We start from the raw sequence: 26,690 nt of genomic DNA on the forward strand, positions 1-26,690 counted from the left end.
GATTATAAAAGTTAAAAGTTATCAGGTCTTGGTAATACAGTCGTATTTCAACATAAATGGTAAATACGCTTATTGGCTTAGCAGTTTGGGGGATTGTCTTAAGTGCTTTTTTTTATTCTCTTGTACCTCTTTCTGTGTCTAGTGTGTCCGCTCTCTTTCTCCCCTAAACCATTTTATGCAAATCCTATTTCAAAACCATATGGCAAGAACTGGAGCTACTTTCATATAATCTTAGAGATGATATAAAGAAACCTAAATGGGTACGCAGCACAAGAGACCTTCCATTACTGCCTTCTGAATAAGATACACTATTCTATAGTATTGTTAAGTAAAAAACGGTCTTATCTATTATTAATGTTAACTTTCTTGTATCCAAGATACCAGACATGTGTGCTTATTTTCAGTAGTGAAAAACACTCCAAGTCATTTACCCTTTCTTGTTCAATGCAATCCGTATCTCTTAGCATACCTAAGAACTCCAATATTAAATTTTGTTTTCTAATTAGCAATGTGCTTATAAACCAATAATGCCCAACTTCTTTCTGGTATATTAAGTGACGCTTAACAGTTTTTAATTATCCTTTAACAATGTATTCTAGTGAAATAACACCAATTCCTGGAAGTTCTTAATTTGAAAGTGGTGTCTCCAGTGTAAGTACTTTTCCAGACCACTGAAGATATACCCAGTGTAATATATACATGATACATGTTATACTTCAATAACTAATGTGTTTGGACAGCTTAAAAATTTAGTGGAGCTTCTGAAATTGCTTAAAGACCATGACCTTTTTTCACAAATGAAATTATATAGCATCACATAATGAATCCAATTTACTAAAGAGTTTAAGAATAAGTATGGTTGCAAGGACAGAGTGATAGGTATATGATAAGCAACTAGGAAATAATGCAAAAGTGTAATTCAGTTCCAAATCCCCATGTCTTCACAATCCTTTTGTACATGTACTTGGTTTACTGGCTATAAGTAACTCTTGCCACCAAGGATTTTATACAACTAGGATTTTATACAAGTATTTTATGCAATTACTTTTTATGTAACCTAATCTAAATCTAATCTAATTTGAATCAATGTGACCAAATTCCCAGGACAGATCAGTGATATTGCTACATCTCAAATAACGAAATGAGACTCCTGTTTCCAAGATCATGCAGTTGTTCTAGCCAATCCTCAACACTCCTTTTTAAAAAGTCATTTACAGTTATAAGCATAATGAAATACTAAAGAATATTGAGAATTGAAAGCATATTGAAAAAGAAAAAAATTACCTGTAATCTCACTAGCGTAAATAAATAAATTTCATTCATCTTTTTCCCTAAGCTTACTTTTATATAGTTATGACTGAATGCATACATAAATCCATATTCTGCTTTTCCATGTTAAACCACCATAAATATTTTAGTGGCTATATGATATTCCACCTTATGGAAATAGCATTTATTACTTAATCATTGCTCTAGTATTGGACTTTTGTGTTTTTTACAATAAACTTACAAAGAATATGAACGTATTTGGCACATATATTTTAGGTATTCATGTTAATTACTTAAAACTTATTCACTGATACAGGATTCTTGGATCAAAGGAGAGGAATAATTTTAAAGCTCTTAACTCATATTGTCAAACTGCTTCCTCAAATAATCACAAAAATTTGTGTTCCCATTTGCAAAATACAAGAGATTCTACTTTAGTGCACATTTGTTAACATTTAGCATTATTATATCTTTAAAATATTGAATAATTTTTAAATAAATAACCTCGAAGTCTTTTGGTTAAAAACTTCAGTTGGCATTGAGGAAATATCTGTATTTTTAAGATGTCTTACACAAAAAATTTGGTAAACAATTTAGAAAACTTTTAATTATCCAACAAAAAATTAAATATTCTAGGAGCTTCCCTGGTGGCGCAGTGGTTGAGGGTCCGCCTGCCGATGCAGGGGACGCGGGTTCGTGCCCCAGTCCGGGAAGATCCCACATGCCGCAGAGCCACTGGACCCGTGAGCCATGGCCGCTGAGCCTGCGCGTCCAGAGCCTGTGCTCCGCAGCGGGAGAGGCCACAGCAGTGAGAGGCCCGTGTACCGCAAAAAAAAAAAAAAAATTAAACATTCTAAAAACTATAAAGTCTAAGGGAAAAAAAGTATCTAAATTAAAACTATGAGCAAAACCAATCTCTAATATGTGTTACTTAGGCAAAATGGGAAATGGAATTAAGAATGGCCCAATTAGATAGTCAAAGCCATTAATTGGACATTTTAAAATATAGAACTACACTGTAAGTTCCATTTCTTAACTTTCAATATTTCTCTATAATTGTGATTTAAGTATGTCTCTCATAAACAATGTAAAACTGGATTTTTCCTGTAATTTTGAATTTCCTTTAACAGGTAAATTTAATTCATTTACATTATTATCCTTGATATATGATAATCCCTAATATATACCATCTTATTTGTTTTCATTTAACTATACTTTTTCTTTCCTTTTTGCTCCTTTTCTGCCCTTAAAAATCTTATTTTGAATTTATATATTCAACCTTTATGTGTGTAGTCAGTCTTAACATTTTAATTGGGACACTTGAATCAGTAAAGCTTAACACAAGTAGTATTACTGTTCTTTTCCTGAACAACACACAAAAATTAGAACATTTTAACTTAGATTACACCTTCCCATATTCTGTGTTAATGCCATCTATAGTTTAGTTACATTTTATTTTTAACTGGTCCCTCAATTTTTTAAAGAATGAATTTTCATATTTTTAGTAGTTTATTCATTAAGAGTTTGTGAGTAGTAAGCTCTAATCTTGATTATCTCAAAAACTTTAAATTTTGCTCTCTTGAATAACAAAAGTGGGACTTTTTCATTCTATCTTCCATGTGTTTTAACCTACCCTTTATATAATCACTCATTCTATCTTTCCTCCTTGTATTCTGAAAAGTTTCATGAGATCTACATTCCAGTTTACCAATTTTCTCTTCAGCTTTATCTAAAGCTGTCTCTGATCTGATCTGATGTTTAATTTTCCATTGAGTTCTAACTTTCAATGGATCGCATCCCATTTGATTTTTCCCCAAATCTGTCTGTCCTTTTTATAATATTCTTTTCTTTCATTTGTGCTTATATTCCTTTTAAAAATAGTCTGTCTTTTAATTTTTATTTATTTTATAGCCTCACTCAGATTGCTGTAGGAGTCCATGTTATTAAAATACTAACTCACCTATTTATTATGTTGCCAACTCTCTCTTACAGCAGACTATTCCCTTGGGTGATATAAAACTTTATGTTGTAAATTCATTTTCAGGAGTGGGTTATCTTTATCATAGACCAATGCACTTGGGTTGTGAAAAGAACTCTAGAAAATGGCTTGCTGTTCACTTCCGCTGGTACCCCAGTTTTACTAACTTTATAAACTGCACATACTTTGCTTTTTGTTCCCTGTACTGTATCTTAGACTCCATACCCAGAACTGGGTGTCGGAGTGTGGTTTTATCACAGGTTTAAGTGAAGACTTCATTTTTCTCTTCTCTACCGTGAATTTTCCTGTAGCTTTGCTGGGCTGATGGGTAAAAAATTTCTAGTTATTTTTCATGGTGAGAGCAGCCATTTATGAGACCCAGTTTTATTCAAGGTTCTGGCTTTCAACTCTCAGCCTCAGAACTGAAATCCTAAAGCCTAATCCCTAGGACTTACATCCATGTCTAATGCTCCTCTTGGTTATTCTGGTGTCCACTCACAGAGGTATACTTCTCTAGATTTGAGTTCCTACTTCATTTCTGCCACTTGAGGATTTCTCTTTCTTTTGAGCTTGATATGCCCCCCCCCCCCCCACACACACACACACACTCCAAATGTGTGTATGTCTTTTAAGTTTAAACATTTTATCCAATATTTCTACATATTTTGAGTCAAAGGTATTTATAATGAGAGAAATGGCTAAGGAAGAAATATGTCTGAATATTATTTTGAACAAATTAGTGAATAAACACTGAAGCAATATTTTCTATATATTTCACATTGTATTGCTCTTAAGTACCAATCTGACTTTTAAAATATACTACACTGTGTTATCTACGTAACTCTGAATTCTACTGACATCCATTATGAATTCCAAATTTCTCCTTCCTAGCAGTATATCTACATTTATATCCAAATCATTTGTAGACAATTATGAGTAGATTCAGAGGTTGTACTGCCTCCCTAGTCCAATGGTAAGTAGGCTAGCTTTACTTTGAGATAAATAGCTCTTTATCAGTATTGCAATATTATCAGTGCATTGAAGACACTAATTTTCCTAAAGTACATAAACATTAAATGATAACTCCTAATTGTCAACTGCAAGTTTCTAGCTCTTTTCTACTCCCATTCTTTTTCTTAATGCAGACCATGTCCCTCTTACAAGTTTGGTACTTACACTATCAGAAAGCCTTTTGTTTTCCAAAATAAGGACCAAGAACATTATCATTTCTTTGCAAAACTTTGTCAGCAATACTATGCCAGAAACACCCAGCTTACTGGTAAACAGAAACTATAGCTTTCACTGTAAAATACTATAATCATTCAGTGCAACAGTATCTGAGGTTTTTATCACTGAGGAAATCAATAATAGCACAAACTACAGTTCTCCTTTGCACTAGAGTAGATACAGCAGGGCAGATGAAAGAGTTTATTGACCTAGTAGAGACTGTTACTACAGCAAATCAGAATTATGAAAGGAAACAGCTTTTTAACTAATTAATTCAAACACCCAAATGTTCCAGGCTAATAGGAGACTTGATAAATAAACAAATAACACCTCTTGTAGCCTCATTTCCTTTCCTTACTTACACACACACCTCATGCCATCATTATTGGTAAACATCCAATCATTAGAAAAAATTCTATTAATGCTGTAAGAAATCAGCTAGATGCTAAGGGGATGCTATGTCATGAAAGTCTTAACTTGAATATTTCGTGCTTGTATTTGACAAATGTCATAATTTATAATGTGTCATTTGTGTAAGTAATAAAAGGCCCAATGTTCCATCTTGCAGCATTGTACTCCTTGTTAAATACGTTGCTTTAGGAATTTAAAATTATGCACAATAGAAACAGTAGGCATTAAATCACCCAAAGTTGAAAAGTATAATATTGAGAAAGGGAGTGACAGAGAGAAACTTCAAATATTGCTACTTTCAATCACATGAATCAATTTGCTCAGCACTACAAGAATACTAAATTATAAAAATGTTAAAAAATAACTTGTGTATGGTATGTTTTCATTTTAATCGTCAACTCAGACTAACACCAAGAGGAACAAACCCTGGATCTCTGGATAAATGGTTAGTAAAAGGGCTGTATTCTTTTCATTCTGTGTTTCTGGTACAAACTCAGATGCACAGCAGTCGTTCCCAAATCACAACCAGAAGCTATGCTTTACACCCAGCTGCAGTCTGTTCTCAAAGAATACCATGTACCGTGGACAGAAAAATAAGAGGCCCACTGGATTTTTATTCTGTGTCAGCAATGTAATTACCTATTTGTATTTTAAGTAAGGTTTCTTTTTAAAGGTCCCTGTGTGTATAGACTCTGGAAAGTAAACAGAATTTCATAAATGTGCTGAAAATATCTTATTCTTAAATGACAAATACAAATATATTCCACAAGCAATCTGTAATGTGTTATAAGAAATGTCAACATTTGGCTGCCATTAGGTAAAATCCAAAGACAGCACACTGTTTGATCCATTCGTCTGGTATAGGTGTGATTTCAGAACAATTCTTAGTACCTTAATTCATGGTCATAAAAGGGATGGTAAATTCTGTACATCTAAGGGCTCCTCAATAGAGGAGTGAGAGTCTGCAAATATGCAAATCAAACCATCTCATTAAGAAAATCTAAGGAAAAAGGCCATGAAAAATGTGGAATATTTAGCTTATAGCACCTATTATATTCTTGAGCCAATCGTCTACACCCATTTTTAAAAATTTATGTTTTATAAACATTAGTCCCTTTAGATAAATGTTATAATTTCTAATACAAACCCAGCATATTCAAGGTGTTGTGAAGATGTTCACACTAAACACCTGTAAACTGGTAAATCTACTTGCAGAAATATTTCCTGTCCTTATACATATATTTTAAATTTCATGGACACTGGTTCAGTAACAGCCATGAATTAGAAATAAATAGCTTACTTTTTGGAAGTCATGTGACTCTATGAGGAGTTTAGGGTGCCCTTTTGTGCACTATAATAAAACTGAGTAGCACTTCCCTGCCCTGAAAAGAATGACAGCCCCTCCATGGAAACAACTAAATCCCTTTTTGCTCATGGAAAAGCAATACTGTGTGTGTCATTTGTTAACTGGATACAGTTATTTTTCATACTGTGTTCTGGGAGATTCATTTTTTTCAATTTTGACAGAGACCCATGATATTGGTATAGTACTGCATTTCTGTTTAAGAAATTTTTATTTTTTGATATTTCCTTTAAAGAAATCCAAATGGTTAAACCCCAGACCTCCCCAGTGTCTGTCGTTTGCTCAAATAGACTTACTCTGCATGCACAGACCATCCGTGCAGTTCTTGGATTGCAGGACGAGGCCGTCGCAGTCCTTGCCTCCGTTCTTGGGGGCTGGTGCCGTGCACTCCCTCCTGCGCCAGTGCGTGCACTCGGTCCCACAAGTTGACCACTTGCTCCATGAGGTCCACCTGCCATCCACTGCCACACAAAAACCAGCATCGGGTCAAAGGGAGAAGGAACTTTTTGAGGGCAGAGAGGAGCAGAGCACAAGCAGAAACAAAACAACACCAAACACTGAAGAAAATGCCCCCCCGCCGAGGAACACTGCATTCATTTTAACTGCTGAAGTAGTGCATGCTCTACATACATTGTGTGGGCTCTTCGAACTTCCCTTACGAGGTGTGTGACTATTTCTTCACTGACCAAGCAAACGGAAGCTTAATGGGACACACAGAAACCAAAGCTGTCACCAGGAGCTGCATAAAAGTAAATCCTGGTGGTTTCTCTATTAAAGGGGAAATGTCTGGATTTTGGATTGAAAATTAGGGAACCTCTTTTTGGATCCAAGATTCCTTCCTGCATAATGTAATGTGGGTAGTGCAAGTAAACCTCTGTGGGGTTCAGGAGAAGAGGCTGGTAGAGTGTGGAAGAAATCCATCCATCCATCCATCCATCCATCCATCCATCTACCTGCACCCCTCATCTACATCCTATACACTCTTTTTATTTTTTCATCCATGCTGCTTGATTCTAACATCTTCTGCAATGACTTCTTGAAGTCTATATTATTTTCCATTTATTATTTGATAATTTCATTCCATTATTTGATGATATATGTTGCTATTTTTATTTTAAAAATAATATTTAAGCACATTCCTTAATGTGAATTAATTCACATTCCTGAATTCCTGTGATTCAGTCATTTAGAATAGATTCACTTTCTTCTTAATTTTTGTGCTTGACTTGTTAGTAAACTTCAGTGATAAAGAGCTAAGATATCTCTATTTTAAAAACACATAACTTAAATACTCTAGTACATTCTTTAAAGGTTCTTACATAAATAAGAGGAAAATATTAAAATAAGAGTTAAATTTTTAAAAATTTCCCTGAAATACATAAATAATCATCTAGGATTCAATGTAAGACAATCGCAAACATCATTTATTGAACATGCAATGTACACGTGTTATACCTACATATTGACAGAAATTAGATCAATTTTAATAATCTACATAGTTTGGGAAATCTGTGTGATTTCATATTCAAATTATTGTGTAACTATATGTATTATGCATAATATGTATAGAGATATAAATATGCCCACATGAAAAAATGATGAAAGTATTAATATTTCAATTGTACAGTTAGCTATATAAGCAACTCCCAGCCATCTGAAGAAAAGACATTTGCTTTGACCTAGACCATCCCAAAGTACACACACAAACACACATTTCTATTTCCACTAAATGCTCAGTGCATTTCTAATTATGGGAGTCAGTATGCAGACAAAATATAGGAGCGTACAAGAGAAAATACTGAAATACTTAGCCTAGCTAAGTGTCAAAATTTGTTCCATAAATAAAAGCTCTCAAAGGGTTCAGTGTGGGATACTGTTTTGATATTCAGAAATGAAAACAGGAATATAAAATTTATATTATGGTTTTCTCTCCAGTTCACTTCTCCAACCCATCTCTGAGAAAGTTCTACTAAAAGGACGAACCTGACATAAGTTAGGCACAATAAAGGGAAGTAAGTAGTCTTTGTATCTAAATAATGAACGTGACAATATAATAGCTACCCCAATGGGATACGATAAATTTATGGGTTATTTCAAAATAATTTTAGCTTAATTTTTAAAATACATTTTATAATTGGACATTTTAGTGGGTTTTGGTTTTGGCAAATATTAACTTCAATTTCCCACAGGATAAGACCTTGGGACAACATGAGATAGCACAGAAAGATGTTCAGAGGCAAAGGGATGCAATCTTGCTATAGGTACCATTGCAAATAACTCAAAAATAGGTGACCAACATGTACAGATAATAGATGACTGCACTGTATTTTCAAAATCCATTAGCTCATGTGTCAGAAAGCTTAGACTTCCTTTTAATTCATTCCAGATGTTTTATTTGCCTTTGCCCAGAAACTGACACCAAATATCAAGTACTTCACCTAAAACATTTTCTAAATTTCAGTTCCAATTAATTTCCATGGCTTTCTGGAGATCAAGGTTGTTATCCTAAATGTGTGGCTTTCAATGCTGCTCAAATGCCTTGAATTACAGATCCTGCAATCTTGGTTCCAACAGTTTTGTTGAGTAATAGAGAGGGATTATGTTTATGTGTGTTTAATCTCTTGTTTTATACTATTTTGTATGTTAGGGTAATAAAGTTAAGTACTCTTTTGGGGGAAAAGACCTGAGGTTCCAGCAATGTAAGCACTGAATGGGATGATGGATTTAAATAATGTTTACCACACACTCCTGCGAAGAATAAGGCTTTGTGGGACTTCCCTGGTGGCACAGTGGTTAAGAATCCACCTGCCAGGGCAGGGGACACAGGTTCGAGCCCTGGTCCGGGAAGATCCCACATGCTGCGGAGCAACTAAGCCCATGCACCACAACTACTGAGCCTGGGCTCTAGAGCCTGTGAGCCACAACTACTGAGCCCGTGTGCTGCAACTACTGAAGCCCGCATGCCTAGAACCTGTGCTCTGCAACAAGAGAAGCCACCGCAATGAGAAGCCTGCGCACCGCAAGGAAGAGTAGCCCCCTCTCACTGCAACTAGAAAAAGCCCATGAGCAGCAATGAAGACCCAACACAGCCAAAAGAAAAAAAAAAGACTAAAGATTTGTATATATACCCTAAAACATTTCTAGAATGGGAGGAGACATTTGGAAGGAGAGCGCTGGGTTGCTTACCTGGGCATAACGTGGTGCAGGCTATTTTCTGCACACTCTGCCCTTCACAGAAGGCACCACCATTGAGTGGGGCTGGGTTGGTGCAGGTCCTTGTGCGCTTCTGATACCCTCGTCCACAGCGGCTATTACACACGGACCACTCTGTCCAGGTAGACCAGCCACCGTTTACTGGAAAGAGATAAAAAATAAAATGTGAATTAAACATATGTGCATACACACAGAGACACACAAACCACACACAACACATAAAAGTTGTATCCCAAGTGACCATAAAAAAATCAAAAACTTCAAAGCTATAAGAGACCCTGGATATCATTTCACACGTATACACAATGGACTATTACTCAGGCATAAAAAGAAATGAAATTGAGTTATTTGTAGTGAGGTGGATGGACCTAGAGTCTGTCATACAGAGTGAAGTAAGTCAGTAAGAGAAAAACAAATACCATATGCTAACACATATATATGGAATCTAAAAAAGAAAAAAAAAGTTTCTGAAGAACCTAGGGGCAGGACAGGAATAAAGATGCAGACATAGAGAATGGACTTGAGGACACGGGGAGGGGGAAGGGTAAGCTGGGACGAAGTGAGAGAGTGGCATGGGCATATATACACTACCAAATGTAAAACAGATAGCTAGTGGGAAGCAGCCACATGGCACAGGGAGATCAGCTTGGTGCTTTGAGACCACCTAGAGGGGTGGGATAGGGAGGGTGGGAGGGAGACGCAAGACGGAGGAGATACAGGGATATATGTATATGTATAGCTGGTTCACTTTGTTATAAAGCAGAAACTAACACATCATTGTAAAGCAATTATATTCCAATAAAGATGTTAAAAAAATAAAATAAAATAAAATTGCAGAGCTGAAGAATCTAAGCACAGAGACAAATAAAATGAATTATCAACATCTATTTACCTATTCAGAAAATAGGACTGTGTTCTCCTCTCCTTAGCCAGTGTTGTTTTAAAAAAAATCCCCTTACCTAGTAAAGCTCCAAAAATTACTTTGGGCAACTTATCTCAAATAATATATGTTTACATCCTTACACCAAGGCTGTGAGTGACTATGAAGCATGGGAATTGATAAAATCATTGAGCCTTTTCTTAATAACAGATGACTGATTATTTTTCTTTAGCATATGTAAACTTTATAACCTTTTAAGGACTTTTAGTTAGTTTCATTAATAAGTGAATCTAGTTTTTAAAGAAGTCTTGATAGCTGGATTTTTAACTAATTGAGTATCTATTTGAATGAATTGGCGATTAGTTGATGTAACTGAAATGGACACTTATTTTGTGTATAAAGGGTATTTATGGTGTTTGGTGGAGCTGTCAGTATAGGTGTGATGATAAAACCTACTCCCTGGGACTTCCCTGGTGGTGCAGTGGTTAAGAATCCGCCTGCCAATGCAGGGGACACAGGTTCGAGCCCTGGTCCAGGAAGATCCCACATGCCACGGAGCAACTAAGCCCGTGCGCCGCAACTACTGAGCCTGCGCTCTGGAGTTCGTGAGCCACAACTACTGAAGCTTGCATGCCTAGGGCCGGTGCTCTGCAACAAGAGAAGCCACAGCAATGAGAAGCCCGTGCACCGCAATGAAGAGTAGCCCCTGCTCGCCACAGTTAGAGGAAGCCCACGCACAGCAACGAAGACCCAACACAGCCAATAAATAAATAAATAAATAAATATTTTTTAAAAAAACCTACTCCCTAACACTATGTTCACTACGTCTGTAGATCTTGCTCTAGAAAATACTCTGACATACTTTTGTATTTCAATATATGAGTCTGTGAAATCATTTTAATTAAGCAATTTCTAACAAAAATTATTTGCTGGTGGTTAAAACACGGCACAACTGGTATATGTATCTGCTTCCTGATGGTAAAGAATAGTGTTACTCAGATAACACAAACCTTACATGTGAACATCATATGCCCATCATCTCCTTCTCTAGAAACTTATGCAATAGACAATAATCATGAATGTGTTATACATACAGACATAGACTATTTTTCACTGGAGAGTTATTTTTTATATAAAGATAAACTGAAATCAATTGTGATGTTCAATAATAGGAACATGGTAAACATGTATGTTCGTGAGATTGACTCCCAGGCAGCTACTGAAAATGACTCAGTATACATGCACCCTATGTTCATAGCAGCACTATTCACAATAGCCAAGACACGTCAACAACCTAAATGTCAATCGACAGGTGAATGGATAAAGAAGATGTACAGGGACTTCCCTTGTTGTCCAGTGGTAAAGAATCTTCCTTCCAATGCAGGGGACGCGGGTTCGATCCCTCGTGGGGGAATTAAGACCTCACACGCCGTGGGACAGATAAGCCTGTGTGCTACAACTGCTGAGCTTGTGCACCTCAACGAGAGAGCCCACGTGCTGCAAACTACAGAGCGCACATGCTCTGGAGCCCGCACACAACTAGAGAGAGAAAAACCCACATGCCACAACTAGAGAGAGGCCTGCGCGCCGCAACAAAAGATCCCGCGTGCCTCAAAAAAGATCCCGTATGCCGCACCTAAGACCCGATGCAGCCAAAAAATAAATAAAGGGGAAGAAAGGGCTAGCCATCACAGCCTTATTTAAAAAAAAAACGTGGTACATATACACAATAGAATACTACTTAGCCATAAAAAAGGACAAAATAATGCCATGTGCAGCAACATGGATGTACCTATAGATTATCATACTAAGTGAAGTGAGTCAGAAAGGTAAATACAATACTACTTACAGGTAGAATCTAAAATATGACACAAATGAACCTATCTATGAAACAGAAACAGAATAAGGGATATAGAGAAGAGACTTACGGTTGTCAAGGGGGAGGGGGGTGGGGGAAGGAGGGATTGGGAGTTTGGGATTAGCAGATGCAAACTATTATATAGAGAATGGATAAACAACAAGGTCCTACTGTATAGAACAGGGAACTATATTCAATATCCTGTGATAAACCATAACAGAAAAGAATGTGTGTGTATATATATATGTATGTATAACTGAGTCACTTTGCTGTATAGCAGTAATTAACACAACATTGTAATTTAATTATACTTCAATTAAAAAATAAATTTAAAAAATGATGCTGTAGAAGTCTATTTAATAATACATGGATATTGCAACATTATGCTTTAAGTAAAAAAATATATTTAGAATCCTTATTTTAAAATCCTATTTATGCCAAGAAAATTCCAGTAGTATACACATCAATCTTTTTTAAAGCTACCTCTGGATGACAAAATGACAGGATTATAGGTATTTTTTTCTTTGAACATTTTTCTGTGTTTCCCAAATTTTCTATAATGTACATTTGCAAACTAAAAATGATGCTAACAAAATTAAATATATACAACAGACTCTAAAATGAAATACCGGTTACATATATATGTTTTTCTGTGGACTATTAGTGAGTCCAACCTATGAGCCTTGGACAACTTATTTTACGAGGCCATGAAAAGGACAAGCTGATGTTTGACAGGTAGAGTTGCATTTAGCATTCCAAAAAGCAATTTAATCCACTTAACTTCACAAAACTCAAAATGTCATGGAATTGTCAGTATAAATTGCTTACCAACACACTGGCAAGCCAATATCATAAACTTTTATAGAGAAAAGACAGGTCTTGAAGATCCTAGGCTTATTCCCTCATTTTACAGAGAAGGAGATACGGGCTCCGAGCATTCTGTTTAAGTGACCAACTGAAGGTCAGTTGGTGATAGAACTAGGCCTAGAACATAAAAGTCCTGACCCCTAGTCCCATGCTGTTTTCTAAACTCAGAATGCTTTAGTTGGTTGTATTTGATTCTTCCTAAAGACAATGTTCAGCTTGTGCTTATGGATACTGAAAGCATGCCACACATAGGAAAAGAGATATGCATGTATATTAAACATCTATGTAACACATCTATTTAGAGTCTGCCTTCATTAGTTATTTATGACTGATACAAGCTGTGATGTGCCCCACTTCTCTTTTCCATTTCCAATGCTGTTAATTAAGTCGTTCAGAGAGTTTAGAAAAAGACAAAGTGGGAAACGTTTCATTGTGACTTAAGGAAATTTAACTTCAGAGTATTCAGAGGATTTTAAAAAAATATTAGGCATCTGTCCTGTAATGAAAATGACGGTTTTAAAGCATCACTACATTCAGCCTTTCGAACACATCACAGTGGTTTCTGTTCTCATAACACCCTATAGCGTGAGGACACATCCAGCCAAATGGCACTACCTGCAGTAAGCGAGGGCCATGAGCCACATACTCGTGGCTGTCCTTCCTTCGTAGTCATTTAGACAAATCTCCTGGAGGGCCATTTAACACTGAAGCAGCCATGAAGAGCTTCCTTACATCCTAAGTGGTAGCCATGTCATTCCGGAGGTGGCAGAACCTCAAAATATTTCTCAGGGTCATTCAGTTTCCTCTGAGACAATAACTCATCAAGAATATGAAGACCTACTATGTATCTAACACTGTGAGAAATACATAAATTTACAGGGCTGTTCTCTTAGTCTACCAAGGAGCTTAAAAGCTTAGCTGGGGAGATGGAACTACTAGTGAAATGATGAGAAAACCACTGAGTGCCAAAGCAGACAGGCAGATGAAAGCATCACGTGCTGCACCAAAACTGGGGGCAGAATCATTTAGTACTTCTGCAGAAATGATAGGCTTAGGGATGAGATGGATTAGAAAGGGCCAGAGAGTGGAAGAGCAGCTTTCTGAAGAAGTCATCATGTCGAAACTTGCTACAGGGTTAGGATTAGGGCTGCTTGACAATGGCAGCCCTTGTCTTCACTCTGGATGCCCCTGGTGGAGTGTAAAGCAAGTTCTAGGGAGTTCAAGTTGCTCTGATGTGTTCGGAGAGCGTGTCAGCTCCAGTTTACCTGAGGTTTTGCAATCACTCTCCTGAGGCCCACAGACTGCCTGAAGCATCTTCATCTCGGAATTCCCTCTAGATCTCTGTAGTCCAGGCTATGGAGAGCGGGAGGGCCTAGGGAAGCAGGGAACCGTCCTGGTACTTAGGTAGATTTCCTTCATTTTCCTATAAACTGACTGACAAAGGACTAGGGATTTCTAAGTCTAGTTTTTCTATGAGTATCAGGAAGGCTGTTAAACCTCAACGTCCACATGAGAAGCTGGAAGAGAGCCGCCATGGGGATTGAAAAGGGGCTTCTTCACCTGGTATTTTAAGATTAAAATGAGAAGCTGCAGTTTGACCTCAACTAGATCAAGACCCCAAAAGCTCACTCACCATAGACTATGACAGTTGCGGTCGTGCTTTTCCTCTTGGCGACAATGTTTTTGGCAACACAAGTATAGTTGGCAGTATCCGAGAGGCGGGCCTGCTTGATGATGAGGTTGTGATCAATAGTAATATAAAAATTCCGATCTTCAACAGGATCAATGATGTCTTCATTTTTCAACCATTCCACCTAAAGATGCACGAGAGAAACGGATAAATTCCCAGTATGGATCCCCTGATGGCTGTCTGTCCTAACTTTTGTTTTGCAGTGTGGATAACATTGTTCCACGCCACGGACTTCTGCAAAGTGGAGAAAGTAACTTTCTGAGGTCACATTAAGTATCACTCACCTGCCAAACATGCTGATTCTGTCTGTACTACATTATTCTCAAATGTCAATGACCCGACTGGGAAATACAGTGTTCAAATTGTTTTCACTTTGCCCTCCAGGCAGGAATCGGGAATGTGCATTGCCAAGTTCAGAACCCCATCAAAAATAATAGGCTAAGCATTTCAAACTGAACTCAAACCTTTTGCTATTTGATTTGTTTACTCTTGGCAACGTACCTGCTGCTTTTCAGCAGAGAATATAAGGACTATTAAAAAAGCTCAAAAGGCATCTTAGACATCGTGTAGCTCTAATAAAACATTTGGATGATTTATGTGTAACATGGATTAAATTCCCCTAAAAGTGCACTTACTTTAAAATATAGCAAACACATATTTAGAGATGTATCTAAGCCAAAATCTTGGGAGGAAAAAAAAAAAAAGGTTTTCTACTAACTCTCAATATAATCTAAATAGCATGTAAGTCATAGTCAAATTTCTCTTTCTGTCTATCTCTAGCATCAAATCTTTGGCTTACGGTTTGCTTCTGGAGAACCTGACCTAAGACATGACTGTTCAAAACTACTGAACTATTTTTCCTGTGCAAATATCAGTTTAGCAACAGCAATGTTAGCCTTACAGAATGAAAGGAGGGACATATATCTGTATAAGATGTCCTTATGAAGGATAAACTATTTCTTATTCCATAAATTGCCTTTTTCCCCTATGCACAGGTTTTTCCATAAAGCAAAACAACATTGATATTTACCACACTTAAACTTTCCTTTTACATTAGTGTGGATACCCATACAAGTAACCTTTAGTGGTAGGGAGTCAATAGTATTGCCATTTTCAAAATCTTAAGGAGCTTCCCTTGCACCACAAGAGGTCTGGAAATTAATCTCTAAATCTGTCAGTGGGCTGGATGTTACACAGCTCTAAATTACATCTAACACAGGGACTCTAAAACAATGATTCCCTAATCCTTAGAAGAGAGGACAAAATTTAAAGGGAAAAATAAAATACAATCATCTTAAAATAAACATATGAGGATGTAGATAAGAGTAACTATTTGTAAAGACGTAAATTTTGAAATAGCTAAACAGTGTTGATATTTACACTAATGGAAGTGAGAAAGCGTAAAATCCATCTAAAATAGTGGAGTTTTAAAACATGCATTTTGTTTTCAATAAAGACAGCACATTCAGTCCTGTGCTTGGATATATTTGATGAGAGATGCACACTCACTTGACCTGGATTTTCTCAAACTTCGGCCCTACATGTGCGGTAATATGATCTTGCTACAAGTGCAAGAGGAAAGGGAGCAAGATTCAAACTATTAGAAAACTGCTTGATGATAATTGAAAGCTGACGTTAATATCTCCTGAAGCTAATCTTTACACAGATTATCTTTGCCGTTCGAAAGAAAGCTTTCCACTTACAGAAGGTCCTGTGGCTCCCCTGATTTGTTCTTAGATCCCGTGGGGGTGGGGGGGTGGGGGGGGCACACGCGTGGGCATGCGCAATTTTCTTTCAAGGACCCATACCTTCTACTTTGCTTTGAAGGATGGCCCTCAGGCTCCTAGATGTTTTGCTTCGAAGTACCTAGGGGTTCACAGCTCCCCCGACCACCACTTTCTCCTTTGTTGTGACCTCACAGGTATGGAAACAAGCCCTGTGTCCAATCAGGTTGGAACCTGAGCTGCTACTCTCCAGAGCTACCTCCCTGAGACATCTTCTAAATGTATACTTTCTGGGCTCCTTCTTTTCTCTCCTGCTTGCTCCACCCACTTACAGGACTCTCCTGGCAGCACTTCTATAACAAACCATTTGCATTCAAACCTCTGCCTCGTGGTTTACTTCTGGAGAACCTGATCTAAGTCAGGACTGTTCGAAACTATGGTTTCTTCTATGTACATAATAGTTAACAACAGTAATGTTATACTGATCGTAAATGACACAGAGAGATCCCAAGGGATACTGCAAACCACCTGTTTATTTGAGAAGTTTATTATGTGGAAGAAAAAAAGGATTCTGCACTGCTGGCAAAACATTTAAAAAGACTTGCGTGATTACTGGGTATATATGATCTCTACTTTCTCATACAGGACTCTATTATTTTCCTCAGGTGTCTCTCATCAACATCGGAGCAGTGATTATGACCTGAGATACGAGGACCCCTAGAAATGCTGAGGCAGTAACCCTGAACCCTGTGAGGGACATGGCCCTCCTCCCCTAACTCTGGCTTTCACCCAGGGAAACTCTGCTTCGATTTATTCTCTACACTGGGCTTGCCTGTATGTCTTTGTTTGAAGAAACAATGACATCTACAGAGAGAAAAGAGCTGTAGGAATGAAGAAAGGACCCAAGGACTCGGGCATTTAGCAAGATGCCCCCCTCCCAGTTCCCTATGCCCCAGAACTCCCAGTCTTGTCACCAAGTCCTGTTTTGAGACCTGATCTCCAGGAGAAGCTCAGGTCTGGACCACAGGTCATCACTCACCTCCTGCGCTAGAATCACCATCTTGCTCAGCACATCTCCATCACCCACCCTCCAAAACTTTTGAAACCCTTCCTCACTACCTTGGAACACGGCACCAACATCTTCCAAAATTTCAACCTCTGTTCAGATTGTTTTCTTCGCTTTTCTCTAACTAAATCCTAGCTCTTTCATGATGCTGCTGTTTCTTCTAGAGTCCTCTCAAGTGGGGATGTCTGATTTCCCACACCCAACGTACCACAAGGACTGGGGATTCAGTAAGTGGCCTCCTTGATCCACATTGTCTGCTCTACCTTCGCATCCTTGCAGTGAAACGTGGCTGTGCAAAGCCATGTTGCATGGTGTAATCTTACGTTCATGATGACAGAACTCAAGTGGGCCCTAAATTCTGCCAAAAGATGGTATGGTATTTCCAACGTCTGTTCACTGTTGCACACTCCTAGACAGCTATTTCACACCTTCTCCTCTCTGCTTAAACACTACCTCCCCTGCTATCCTCACTTTCGGCCAATGACCAAGATTTCCATGTCACGGAGAAAACCGACCATCACCAGACATCTCCCAAAGCTCCCACTACCCACCTACCACCACTGTTCTGCACCCTCCCTCCTATTACTAGGGCAGCTCTCTGCTCCTACGTGTCACCTCTCACTTGTAGTCTGCATCCCAATCCTGTTCTCTTATTCAAGGGCAAGCCCCAGGAATTCTCCTCTCTTACATCATGAATTTCCCACTACACAGAATCCTTTCCACCAGCATACAGACACGTGGTTACTTTACACAACTTAAAAGAAAATCCCTCCCCACTCATTTCTGCCTTTAGTCACCCCCACGTTCCTTTGCTCACCTTAAAAGACACCTTGGAATACTTGTTTGTACATTCTCTCCAGTTCCTGTCCTCTTCATCTCTACTGAGTCCACTCTAATTCACACTGACCTCCAATGTCAGAACTGCTCTCTTTCCAAGGTACCAGTCACTTTTACTTTGTTAGATGGACTGGTGAGGTTTTAGCACTTGACTTAACTTGACTCAGCAGCAGCATTTGACCCCATCGGTTTCTCCCTCCTCCTTTCCTGCTTTCTCCAGACAGGGCACTTTCTTAGTTTTTGTCCCATCTCCTCCCATTCCCCCACAGCTTCCTTGGGGTTTAGGTCTGTTCTTCCTGGGTAGCTCTGTCCTTGGACCTCTTCTTTTTTCTATTTCCCATCCATATGCACTTTCTTGGTGAGCTCATCCAGTCTCATGCGGATGACTCCTAAATTTATCTCCAGTCTAGACCCCGTCCTTGAACTTCAGACTCATTAATCCGACTGCCTCCTTGCAACTCCACTGGGTTGTCTGATAACGATCCCCCGAACCGCCCTCCAAAGCTGTCCCTCCCACCACCTTACCCGTCTCAGTCAAGGCCAACTCCATCCTTCTAGTAACTTAGACAGAAACCTCAGGCTTGGCCTTGACTACTCTCTTCCCCTCCCCTTTGCTGATTTGATGTCAGAGCAGCATATCAGAATCTAACCACTTCTTGTCCCCTCAGCACCACTCCCTTCCCCGAGCAGATCACCATCATTTCTCTCCTGGATTACTGCGACAACTTTCTGTCTATATCTTTACTTTTCCCCTTGGTCCTAACATCTATTCTCAACACAGTAGAGTGATCCTTAAACCCTAAGTCAGATCATGCTATACCTCATCTCCAACCCTCCAGTGGCCCCCTATGTTGCTCAGTGTCAACCCCCAAATCCTTACAAGGACCCACAAGGTCCTGCATCACCAGGAACCCTGACCTCTCTGAGATCACCTAGTTTACTCTCGCCCTTTCTCTCATCTTTTTAGATGCTGACTCCTTTGCTGGTTCTTACACACATCACGGGTGCTCTTGCCTTGGGGATGTTGAGTCTGCTGGTGCACCTGCCTGGAAAAATCTTTCCCCCAATAAGTCTGCTCTCTTCTCTCCTTCAGGTCTTTACTCAGATGTCACCTTCTCAGTGAGTCACTTCCTAATCAACCTTTAAAACTGCAACATCTCCCTCTGAGTATGCTTGCAATCCCTCACTCTCTTTTATTTTCTTCATCTCATATAGTCTGTATGTTACTTGTTAGTAGTCTCCTCTACCAGAATGTAAGCTCCACGGACTTGGGTCTATTTTTTGATCACTGTTATAGTCCCGTGGCCTGGAATTGGCAGATAGTAGGTGCTTAATTAGTATTTGCTAAATGTAAGGACAAAACAACACATGTAGTAGGGTCAAGTCTGTTATACGTATTTTTAGATCTCCATAAAGTTGGTGCTTTAACTGTCAAATTTAATAATGAATATATATGGTGAGAGCAATTTGAAACATCCCTTCTAGCTAAGTTCTGCTGGAGATTAAGAACACAAGTCTCCACTGCCTAAGGTCAAATCCTACAGAGCTGGCCTGGCCTCCAAGTGGACTCATTGGAGAAATCATGACATAGAAGAGGGCCCGTGGAATGATGCTGGGGGACCTCCAGTGTTTCACTGCCATTTATGAGTCTGAAGTGTCCAGTGGCCAACATGTCGTAACTAAGGATTCTCTGAAAATGGAACTCTCTCTAGCCCACATTCTACCTGTAGGTCTGCTTCAGAATTTTAAGGTGTTTGAGTAATTATTGCGGAATTTCATCTAGTAAGCACAGAATCTAGGTGATCACAGTAAACCTGAGACTGTAACACAGCTTCCCAAGAACCTTCAATTTCAATAAACAAAGATGCACCTTGTAATTTCAATTCCATTCCGCAAACACTGAGTACGTACTATGTACTATGCACAGTACTATGTACTATGTGTCAAGTGTTGCGGGATAAAGGGAAAAAATCAGATAAGTGCTTCCCTTATGCTTATGTAGCATTCGCTACGTAAGAAGACAAACCTATAAACTAGTAATTACAATGTGACAGAGAAACAACAGACATGTGCAAGGATGGAAGCATATTGGGGTTCAAATTATGTGAGGAGAGGACATTTGAACCAGTTTCTCAGGGATGGAATTAAGCTTGTTGGGAAGGCAAAGGAAAGCGTGGGATGAAGGATGAAGAGGATATTTCAGGAAGAGGAAGCAGCAGGTGCTTCACACAGGCTTGAACCCTCTTGGGAAGTCTGAGCACTGGACAGTGGTCTTAGCTGCACAGCCAGGGCAAGCTGAACAAGGATGGAGAAGTTGCTTTCAGGAAATCACTGAGGGACTCCCATGCTGTGATCCACTGAGGGGTTTAAAGAGAACAGGCATTACGATGCTTTGCTTTAGAATGACTATTTTAGGGGGCAGTGTGGATTACTAGGGAGGCACAGTGGAAGCTGGAAAGCAGTTAAAAAGGCTACTGTCGTAGTCCTGGTGAAAGACCATGAAGACTGAATTAAGGAAGGACCAAGGGGACTGGGGAGAAAAGAATGGATACAGAAAGTAATTTGAAGGGGCAAGGGATATGGCAGAAGAGTTGCCTGTATGTGGAAAGGAGGGTGCAAGACAAACCCATCTCGTTTCTGGCTTGGGGACCTGTGTGTAGATCAGGGATAAAGCAGGCAGACAAGATTTAAGGGCTGAAAGGATAATGATGAGTTGATTTGGCTGATCTTACAAGGAATCCAGATAGTACAACATGATTCTCCACAATAGCTAAATGGCTCAAAATACTCCAGTTATTTCCATGAAAAGGGGGATTTTTTTCCTCTAAAGTTCTGAAATACAAAAATAACAACAATAAAACCCTCATTACTTCTGCTTCTCTTAGATCACAGCACTAAGAACAGAACACAGATATTGATTAAAAGGATAAAACAACATTTATTCCCATTTTGGTTAATTAAAAACTCAGGAGAGGATGTATGGGAGGGAAAACAAAGTGTGAGAATAATTCTGTTTATCGTGTAAAGGGTTGTCTGAATCAGCAAGATATATCAATATAAAAGCCTTACGGATATATTATTTTATTAAAAATATATATCCTTTTCATGCAGTATCTCCAGCACTCAACACCATCAAATAAAGTGACACTCTTCCATTTGAAGTAATTTTACAGTGAGTCTCCTTACATAAACTGTATGTAAAATCCCAAGAAACAATACAGTGTCTTCTGTAGTGCTAGAAATTAATTGTATTGAGTATTTAAGTATTTAATTATACTTTTGCAATGCTACTTATTTGTAAGCTAATCTTGGTTAATCAGGAGTCAGTACTCGGGTCTGGCCTCTGAATTCTGTTCATATTTTGTTCATTTCAGTGCTTCTTGTTGACTTCACCCTGAGACTTGGCTACTTCTCACCCCTCCCATTTAGCAAACCATTTGATTTATACAAGGGAGAAGTCTTTCTGAGTTAGAAGTTATTTTTAGCTATGTACAAAACATTCAAAAAGAGAGAAAAATAGGTTGAAGTTCAGAAAACAATAAAAGGCTTCGCCCATAAACCATAACTTGTCAGGGTTGCAGTGAGGCAAAGCACTGCTTCTGTCCTTGTGGCTCAGTAACTGCGGTCTTTTCAATAATTTGGAGTATATTTGAAGTAATTTACTCAAGTGTTTATGAAGACATAGGATTTTGTTAACAGGTAATAAGAATAATTAGGAGGAAATGTTAGGACATCCTGTGTGCACATTTGGTTGCTGTTTGGTACTGATTATCCCATTGTGTGCCACTGACAATCTTACCGTAAGCAGCAGTTCCTCCAGTACCAGATGAGAGGGCTGCCCTCAGGCCAGACTCCCTGGGTTCAAAACCCATTTCTGTGCCTCTCTTGGGCAAATTTCTTTTCTTCTGTGTGCCCCAGAGTCCTCATTTATAACATGAGGATAATTATAACATTGACTCCATAAGGTTTTTGAGGATCAAATGAGTTAATACACAAATTACTTAGTGCTTGGCATATAGTCAATATTCTTAAATTATTATTAGTATTACATTAAGAATATTCTAAAGGGGGCTTCCCTGGTGGCGCAGTGGTTGAGAGTCCGCCTGCCGATGCGGGGGACGCGGGTTCGTGCCCCGGTCCGGGAAGATCCCACATGCCGCGGAGCGGCTCAGCCCGTGAGCCATGGCCGCTGAGCCTGTGCTCCGCAATGGGAGAGGCCACAGCAGTGAGAGCCCCGCGTACCGCAAAAAAAAAAAAAAAAAAAAAAAAGGAATATTCTAAAGGAGCTGGGACAAAATCCAAACAACTCTACAAAAAAACAGAGAAGTGGCATTCATCTAAAAACAAAAAGGAAAGGAGAGATCAAAATGGTGGAGTAGGGGGCTTCCCTGGTGGCGCAGTGGTTGAGAGTCCGCCTGCTGATGCAGGGGACATGGGTTCATGCCCCGGTGCGGGAAGATCCCACGTGCCGCGGAGCTTCTGGGCCCATGAGCCATGGCCACTGAGCCTGCGCGTCCGGAGCCTGTGCTCCACAACAGGAGACGCCACAGCAGTGAGAGGCCCGTGTACCGCCAAAAAAAAAAAAAAAAAAATGGTGGAGTAGGAGGATGTGGCGTTCACCTCCCCCCATGAACACATCAAAAACATATCTACATGTGAAGCAATTCTCACTGAAAACAAATTGGAGACTGGCAGAAAGACTCTTGTACTACCAAGGCTATAAGAAAGATCCTCACAGAATCGAGTAAGAAGGGAAGAGACGCACGATCGGGTCAGGACCTGTGCCCCTGGAAGGGGACATAGAGAAAAAGGGTGATTACAAGGAGAAAGATCTGCCCTAGGCAGTGGGCAGTTCAAGCCACATATTGGGTGCCCCAGCCCTAGGGTCCAACAGTAGGAAGACAAGTCCCCTTAGCTGGTTTGAAAACAAGTGGGACAAACAGGAGGGCTGTAAGGAACCTAAACTCTGCTTGTGAAGACTGTGCAGACGCTTCCTTACTCCCAGAAACAAGGCAGAAGAAGCGGGTTGAAACTTCCAGGGCCTTGGCCAGTGTCCCGTGACTGCCCCAGCACATGCCGGAGCCTGAGCCAAGCACCTGCTCTGGACCCTCCTGCTCCACAGCACAGCTCCACGCTAGGAGGAGTGCCGCAGTGGCCGAGGGGAGTGCACAGCTGTGAAAGACAGAGCGGACTGGGACCCAGAACGCATCCGCATGGGGCGAGGGCAGCCACTGCCGGTGCCTGCGGAGGCAGCGCGTGGGGAGTGGTCCCGGACCCTGCATGGGGCTGGAGCCATCACAGCCTGTGCCCCAACCACACCAAGTACCCACTTCTCTTGCTCCAGCACTGCTCCCCGATGGGGTGAGGGTGCAGGTGCTGGGAGCGGAGAGAGCAGACACTTAGAGGAAATGGAACCAGCTGAGAACTGACCCTCAAGGTTTCTGCTCCAGCAACTTGGGACCTGCCTCTGCCCCTAATAGGGTGGTGTTGGCCACGGAGCAGAGGAGAAACCCCAGCTCACACTTGGCTTTGCCTCTAGCACCTCCATCTCAGCTCCACCTCCTACAAAGGTGAAAGCTGCCATACCCTCAGGGAAGACGTGAGTCATAATCATGTCAGATCCAGCTCTTCCACCAAAGCCACTGGGCACACACATATAATATAGGGATGCTCCCATACAAGAACACTACTTCAAAACCAGAATAGGAAATTGTTTCACCTAATACCATAGAGACAGAGAAAGTTAAGCAAAATGAGAAGACAGAGAAATTTGTTTCAAATGAAAGAATAAGAGAAAAACCCTGGAAAAGCAAGCAATGAAACAAATAATTTATCAGATAAAGAGTTCAAAGATTGGTAATGAGAATGCTAACTGAATTAGGGAAAATAACAGATGAACACAATGAGAATTTTAACAAAGAACTAGAAAATAAAAAACCAGTCAGAACATAAGAATACAGTAACTGAAATGAAAAACACACTACAAGGAATTAACAGCAGACTAAGTGATACGTAAGAATGCATAAGTGATCCAGAAGATAGAATGGAAATCACCCAACCAGAACAGAAAAAAAATTTTTTTAATGAAAGTAATTTAACAGACCTTTGAGGCAACAAGTGTACCAATACGAGAATTATAGGGGGCCCAGAAGGTGAGGAGAGAGAGAAAAGGACTGAAAATGCATTTGAGGAAATTATTGCTAAACACTTCCTGAACCTGAAGAAGGAAACAGATATTCAGATACAGACAAACCCAAACAGACCCACACCAAGACATGTCATAATTAAAACGGCAAGAGTTAATTAAAGAGAGTTCGAAAGGCAGCAAGAAAAAAAAATGAATCATATACAAGGGAACCTCCACAAGGCTATTAGCTGATTTTCCTGCAGAAACATTGCAGGCCAAAAGGGTGTGGCATGGTATATTTAAAGCGCTGAAAGAGAAAAACCTCCAACTTAGGATACACTATCCAACAAGATTATAATTCAGAATTGAAGGAGAGGTAAAGAACTTCTCAGAAAGCAATAACTAAGGAGTTCATCAGTGCTAAACCTACCCTAAAAGAAATGTTAAAGGGTCAGTGAAAAGACTACAACAATTAGTAAGAATCTAAAGGAAAAGAAAAATCCCACGAGTAAAGGCTATGAATCAACTACTTAAATAAGCTAGTACGAAGACTAAAAGAAAAAAAAAATTTAAATCAAGTATAACTACAACAGACACTGAACAGACAAACATAAAGATGTAAAATATGACATCAAGAACATGACATGTGAGGGAGAGGAATAAAAAAATGTAGATATTTTGGAATGGTTTTGAACTTAAATGACTACTATCTTAAAACAAGTAGATATAGTTATAGGTCAACATATATGGACCGCATGGTTACCACAAATCAAAGCCTACAACAAATACACAAGAGCCAGAGAAAGGAACACCAGCATACCAATAAAGAAAATCATCAAACCACAAGAGAAGAAACTAAAAGAGAAGAACAGAGAAGAACTACAAAAACAACCAGAAAAGAAGTAACAAGGGTACAGAGACAAAACAGTGGAGTAGAAGGACATGAGCTCCCCTCTTCTTACAAAAACACCAAAATTACAACTAACTGCTGAAAAACCATTGACAAAAAAATGCTGGAACCTACCAAAAATGGTGCCCTACATCCAAAGACAAAGAAGAAGCCACAAGACGTAGGAGGGGCACAATTGTGATAAAATCAAATCCGATACCTACTGAGTGGGTGACCAACAAACTGGAAGATAATTATACCACAGAAATTCTCCCACAGGAGTAAAAGTTCTGAGCTCCACGTCAGGTACCCCAGCCTTGGGGTCTGGTAACAGGAAGAGGAGTCCCCAGAGAATCTGGCTTTGAGGTTACCAGGGTTTCATCACAGAAATTCCACAGGACTGGGGGAAATGGAAACTCCACTATTGGAGGCCGCAAATAAGGTTTTGTGTGCACCAGGACTCAGGGTAAAAAGTAGTGACCTCATATGAGACTGGGACAGACCTACCTGCTAGTATTGGAGGGTCTCCTGTGGACATGGGGGGCGACTATGGCTCACTGAGGGGACAAAGACACAGGTGGAAGTAGTTCTGGGATGTACTCATTGGCATGAGCCCTCCTGGAGGCTGCCATTTTCTTGCCAGGACCTGACCCCACTCAACAGTATGTGGGCTCCAGTGCTGGGATGCCTCAGGCCAAATGGCTGAAAGGCTGGGAACACATTCCCACCTATCAGCAGGTGGGCGGCTTAGAGTCTTCCTGAGCACACAGATGTCCCCTAAACACACCCCTCACCCCTCAACATGGCCCAACACACCAGAGGGACAAGACCCAGCTTCACCCACAACTGGGGAGGAAACAGTCCTTCCCACCAGGAAACCCACACAAGCCTCTTGGACAGCCTTATTCACCAGAGGGCAGACAGAAGAAGCAAGAACAACTACAACCATGCAGCCTGTGGCACGGAAACCACAATCACAGAAAGTTAGACAAAATGAGATAGCAGAGGATTATGTGCCAGATGAAGGAACAAGATAAAACCCCAGAAGAACAACTAAGTGAAGTGGAGATAGGCAGTCTACCTGAAAAAGAATTCAGAGTAACAATAGTTAAGCTATTGTAAGTAAGTTAATAGTTAAGCTCACCAGTAAAGACAAACAGTAAAGGTAGGAAATCATCCACACACAAATATGATATCAAAACCAGCAACTGTGAGGAAGAGGGCACAAATGCAGGATATTGGAAATGCATTTGAAATGAAAAGAACAGCAACTTAAAACAATCTTATTTAT

General features: G+C 39.7%; 1 protein-coding gene across 1 annotated transcript in view; it reads right to left on the reverse strand.

Annotated features, from left to right (window-relative positions):
- UNC5C (unc-5 netrin receptor C) overlaps nt 1-26,690 on the reverse strand; it is a 387,317-nt gene that overhangs the window by 54,026 nt on the left and 306,601 nt on the right. The window contains exons 5-7 of the mRNA XM_060147584.1: nt 14,700-14,880; nt 9,435-9,602; nt 6,545-6,709 (exon numbers count right to left, since the gene is read on the reverse strand). Coding sequence (XP_060003567.1) covers nt 6,545-6,709; nt 9,435-9,602; nt 14,700-14,880 — 514 coding nt within the window. The remainder of the gene's footprint in view (nt 1-6,544; nt 6,710-9,434; nt 9,603-14,699; nt 14,881-26,690) is intronic.

The sequence above is a fragment of the Lagenorhynchus albirostris genome, chromosome 4 (assembly GCF_949774975.1).
Source record: "Lagenorhynchus albirostris chromosome 4, mLagAlb1.1, whole genome shotgun sequence".
Lineage (NCBI taxonomy): Eukaryota > Metazoa > Chordata > Mammalia > Artiodactyla > Delphinidae > Lagenorhynchus > Lagenorhynchus albirostris.